The following is a 5,760-nucleotide window of genomic DNA, read 5'->3' on the forward strand; positions in this document are numbered from 1 at the left end:
TCGACGGGAACAACAAAGCAGCAGCAGCAAGTCTGCAAAGTGAAGCAGAAGACGGGCTGGCAGCAGGGGAGACTCCTCCGGTCCCCACCATGTGGCAGATATGGGAATTAACCAGTCAGATGCCCTCCTTTAACCCCTAAATCCCCGCAGACCCGCACAGCCCGCACCTCACCACGGAACAAGAGAGGATTAAAAACACGGCTGTTCTGCGCTGGTGGAAAGGAACTAAGTACATTTACTCAAGTACTGTACTTCAGTACAAATTTGAGTACTACGTAAAGTACTTTACTTGAGTATTTTCTTTTCATGCCACTTTATACTTCTACTCCATCTCAGAGGGAAATATTGTACTTTTTATCTGACAGCTTCAGTTACTACTTACTTTACAAACACAAATAGTTTATAAAACATGTTGTTTTGTTGGAAATTAAACTCCCCAACAGTTTATACAAGTACAGCTGAAATTATTAGTTGACTAATCAATTAGTCAATTGATAGAAAATGTATTATTAAATTAACGATTTTGCTCGTTTAAGTCATTTTTCATGTAAAAACATTTGATGGTTTCAGCTTCTCAGATGGAGATTTGCTGCTTTTCCTCTGAATGCTGTGAATAATTGTGATGTCGTGTTAATAATGTGGAGCTTTGGACTGTTGCTTGGACAGAATGTTTACAAACCAAACAATCGATCGAGTAATGGAGAAAATAATCAGCTGATTAATCATTAATGAAAGTAATCATTAGTTGATAGTTCAGAATGAGCTCCACCTCAAACAATTTTAACAAAACATCACATTTTATAAACTGTAAAAATCTTAATTTGTAAAGCTGTCAGATTGTAGTGAAGTAAAAGTACAACATCTCCCTCTGAGATGGAGTAGAGGCAGAAAGTGGCATGAAAAGAAAAGACCCAAGTGAAGTACAAGTACCTCAAATTTGTACTGAAGTACAGTACTTGAGTACATATTTAGATTACAGTCCTGTCCTGCTTCAGCAGCTCAACGCCATTCAGTACCGGCTGACCTGTGTGGAGGAGGAGGAGGAGGAGGAGGAGGGTGGTGAAGTCAGGGTCAGTCTGAGGAGTACAATGCTCCTCCACACTCTGCAGCTCGTACAGTCAGTCCAGCCTGTGAGGGGACATGAGCCTGTAATAAATGGTGTTATTCTGCAGCCGGGACTGTGATGAGCGTACAGACTCGCCGTCCCAGCAGAGCCAACCGTCTGATTGTGTTTAACAAAGCGAGGGACTGAAGGGACGGCGGATCGCTGGACTTCACATGGTTTTATAACAGATGAGTGACGCTCGGGATTAATGACGCTGTGTGAGCTGGTGACCTCTGACCTCAGACTCACAGCTAGGATTTCTTCTCTCACTGGAGTCACGTCGCATCCCAGTGGCCTGATTTCTGTTTTTCTACAGAAACAAACGTCACATGTTCGGGGTCTGTGTTTCATGTCTGGTCCTCCGGGGAGAGGGGTCCGTCCAGCGGGGAGGGGTCCCTCCTCTGCTGCTCCTCCTGACGGGTCCTCCACTGGCTCTGAGGTCAGAGGGTGTCATACACAAGTATCAAAAGTAAAAGTACTCATTCTGCAGTAAAATGTGACTGTGACTGATTAGTTTATTAATACTGATGGATTAATAATAGAGCAGCATTTTACTGTTTGAACTACTTTATATACAGTTAGCTAGATTAACTGCTTTATACACAGTTAGCTAGATTAACTAGTTTATATACAGTTAGCTAGTTTAACTGCTTTATACAGTTAGCTAGATTAACTACTTTATATAGTTAGCTGGTTTAACTGCTTTATATACAGTTAGCTAGTTTAACTGCTTTATATACAGTTAGCTAGATTAACTGCTTTATACACAGTTAGCTAGATTAACTACTTTATATACAGTTAGCTAGATTAACTACTTTATACACAGTTAGCTAGATTAACTACTTTATATAGTTAGCTGGTTTAACTGCTTTATATACAGTTAGCTAGATTAACTGCTTTATACAGTTAGCTAGATTAACTACTTTATATAGTTAGCTGGTTTAACTGCTTTATATACAGTTAGCTAGATTAACTGCTTTATATAGTTAGCTGGTTTAACTGCTTTATATACAGTTAGCTAGTTTAACTGCTTTATATACAGTTAGCTAGATTAACTGCTTTATATACAGTTAGCTAGTTTAACTGCTTTATACAGTTAGCTAGATTAACTGCTTTATATACAGTTAGCTAGATTAACTACTTTATATAGTTAGCTGGTTTAACTGCTTTATATACAGTTAGCTAGTTTAACTACTTTATATACAGTTAGCTAGTTTAACTGCTTTATATACAGTTAGCTGGTTTAACTGCTTTACATATAGTTAGCTGGTTTAACTGCTTTATATACAGTTAGCTAGTTTAGTCCAGTGATTCCCAACCTCGGGGTCAGGGCCCTCCAAAGGGATAACCAGTGGTTTGTCTGCATCTGTCCGTTGTTAATGGTCCAGTTGCGATCAGAGAGGTCTTCCTCTCAAGTATTCTCACTCACCTGGTGTCGCCTCATCTGAGTCCAGGAGTTATGGAGTCCAAATATAGCTGCAGGTAAAGGTGCATTGTTACCTGTAATCACTACAACACTTATGGGCACCTGTATGGACAGACTGTATTACCCGGAGAGAAAAAAAAAACAAAAAACGGTTTGTCACAAAAAATAACCCCCAACCCTTTCAAAGACAAGTTTGGTAAATGACATGCCGAGCTAAAGTTAAATTTGCACACAGAAGATATTTCAAAGACACCATGAAATTTATTCCACCACCTGCAGGTGCATGACTGCACAATATGGGGAAACATTAGAAACTCATGAATATGAAAGACGCAGCGTTGATGTTTACATACATCACATGAAGACATTCATATCCACGAAAGATTTCAATCAGAAAATATTGGAAAAACCCAGACAAGGCACTTTTGTGAAGCTCTACAGATTTCTGCTCCAAACACCCTCATTCACTTTCAGTCCTCATTCCACTCCCAAGAGGGGGGGGGTGAAAACCAGGCACTTCACTAGCCACAGGCAGCTAAACATCAGGTGCACTGGAGTAAAATCTAAAATCTCGTACCACAAAGACATCACTGATTTCTGAACAAACCAAAGCTTGGATCAAATTATAAAAACATTTTATTAAAAACCAGTAAAGTTTCAAGCAATCTAAAATAAAGTGCAAGTGAAAAGTCCCAATGAAATGTAGAAGCTCCCCCTCAAGGATTGTTGAGTAGAGCAGCCGCCATGTTCTTGATGATTGTTGACTGCAGCTGAGGAATGAGGCTGATCTTCATCAGCTTGCTGCTCGAGTATTTGTTCTTGACGGCCTGCAGAGGAACAAATTTAAAGTTTAATGTGTGCTCAACAACATCATGAGCTCTTGTGCTTTGCGTCAGCCAACTCACCTGGAACTTTGTTTTCCCGCCATTTACCGTCACAACATTTTTGGCGATGTGCTGCATGATTGGCTTCAGGTGGGCCTCGTCATAAGTCGAGTAGTGCTCCTGTGTAGGAGACTGAGGAGGAAAACCAGTCAAACTACTGAAGCAGCAGAGAATTACACCCATTAAACCAGTGGCTGGTTCTCCAGCAGACTCACCCACGGCAGCCCGTCAAGCAGCAGCTGGGAGAGACACAGGGAAGCAGCGGCGATCTCAGAGGGCCGATAGTGCACCATGTCGTAGTCTACGAGGGTCAACTCCATCAGATACTTGGCCAGAGTGTGTCTCTCTACATCAGACTGAGACAGAAACAACATCCAGCCTGCTGAGAACTCTGGACACGCTGACATTTTACAAATCCTCTTATCGAAAGCTCAACATTCAAACCAGTCTGAAACACTTGTGTACACATTCATTTGTCCAGTCCTGGACCTGAATTGAGCGCACGTTCATGTCAGAAGAGATGTTTGCACACAGATGTATTCACTGCAACTGGAGACAGAAATTTAAGCTTTTCCAGCTCAAGCTGCTCGTCTTTATGCAACCAGGTCAAACTGATCAGATACTGTAGTTCTTCCTTTGCACATCGATCAATGTAATTCTGAACAGGATTCATTCAAATCTATTGCCAGAACTCACATTAGCCACCTTGGAAGCCCGTCTGAGGAAGTGTAATGGAAGAGGACGTCCAAGCTGAAAGTTGATGGTCCTCAAAACCACCTGCTCCATCTCCAGAATCTGAGACTTGGTAAACGCGTTGTCTGTGATGTAGGCGAAGTCTCCGACCTCTGGAGCGTACATCTCCTCATATTTACAGGCCACCAACATGGCGGTCACACCAACAAGCTGCAGCTTTCTGCGAGAGACCGGCTGGACCTGCAGCACAGCATGAGACCGTTTCAGTCCGCTCACAAAACACAAAGAGAAAAGACAGTTTAGACAGTTCTTACCTGGAGAAAACGATCCAGGATGGCAACTGTGAGGTACAGAGTCTCCTGCAGCAGCTGGAACCTGGAGTGAACCTGGACCAGCCAGTCGATCAGAAGAGCTCGCATGCGTTCAGTGATTTCATAACCCTGCATGTAGTTGGCTCGTACAGCCTGCTGCACCTGTGGAAACAGACCGTGATGAACACAAACCCATGCAGGCTGAGAGCAGAGAGTCTGGCTGATGGAGGGAATAAATTACCTCCAGGACGCGTAGATAGTTATAGATATCTTTGACATATTGTGAGCAGAGCTGCGGCAGGTCCGCGTCCTCCTCGTCAACGTCCTGCACAGTGAGCAGCGCCTCAGAGAAGGCCTGGCACAGCTGCTCCTCCTCATCCTCCTTCATGGACACGTCAGCCGGCTCCTCTGAGACTGGGGGGAGAGGATCTGCAGGTGCTTGGACCTGGACTACCGGATGCACCACCTGGACCGCAGTGGGTTTAGCTTTTTGGGCACAAGACGGTTTGGCTGATGCTTTGGCTCGTCCCGTCCTCTGAGGAAACAAGTCAAATGCAGTTTGTCAGAAATGTGTGTTTGACTTTTGGGCTGAAAGGCTTGTTAGAGTTGAAAAATGCGACATGTTTAAATGTGTATTTAAGAAGAAGGTCAAACTGAGTTACTTCAGTCCGACTGCAGCTCTCTCCCTTCAGTGGACACCACATAAACCACAGTAATGTTACCTTTGTGTTGACTGCTGCTGCAGGAAAGTTGGTGATCTCTCCGAGAGCAGCTCTCCTGAGACCTGCTGCTGTGCTTTTACTCATCTTCACCGGGTTTTCTGCGGCTGAGAGCTGCTAAAAGAAAAGGACACGCAATCTTAAAAACTTACAGAAGCTTAAGAAATGCTGCCTGGCGTTAATTTACATTATAAAAGCACAGGCGAACAGGAAGCCAAGCAGGCAGCACAGGGTAATGTTAGCTAACGATGCTAGCTAGCGAAGCTAATAGCATCCGCTTCACCGACAACTTAACGCAGAAAAACATAAATAACTTCAGTTTTCTCACCACAGCACGAACTTCCACAGAAGACATGTTTAACGTCGTGACTTAAAGAAACGACACGGCGAGTTATTTTAGCAGCTAGCAGCACAAGTTACCGACAAGACCCGTGAACACCGACTTCTGCAGGTAAACAACACGGAGACGAGCCGCTTTCAAATAGCGCTCCGTCAAATCTGATTGGATACAGCTTTGGGAGGACGCTCCTGATTGGCTGACAGCCGAAGGTACAGGTTTAGTGATATTTAAATTTGGGAAATAATAGTCTTAAAATATTGTTTGTCACTATGGCAATATGAA

General features: G+C 43.3%; 1 protein-coding gene across 1 annotated transcript; it reads right to left on the bottom strand.

Annotated features, from left to right (window-relative positions):
* Positions 1–2,870: 2,870 nt before the first annotated feature.
* On the bottom strand, positions 2,871–5,493 carry LOC139282819 (G2/mitotic-specific cyclin-B2-like). The gene is made up of 8 exons (XM_070902710.1): positions 5,467–5,493; positions 5,142–5,255; positions 4,661–4,954; positions 4,423–4,581; positions 4,112–4,348; positions 3,631–3,771; positions 3,437–3,547; positions 2,871–3,358 (listed from the first exon to the last, which is right to left on the bottom strand). Exons 1-8 carry the CDS (start codon positions 5,491–5,493, stop codon positions 3,248–3,250), a joined length of 1,194 nt encoding a protein of 397 aa, XP_070758811.1. The 3' UTR covers positions 2,871–3,247.
* Between the last annotated feature and the right edge of the window lie 267 nt (positions 5,494–5,760).

This window comes from Enoplosus armatus, chromosome 1 (genome assembly GCF_043641665.1).
Source record: "Enoplosus armatus isolate fEnoArm2 chromosome 1, fEnoArm2.hap1, whole genome shotgun sequence".
NCBI lineage: Eukaryota > Metazoa > Chordata > Actinopteri > Centrarchiformes > Enoplosidae > Enoplosus > Enoplosus armatus.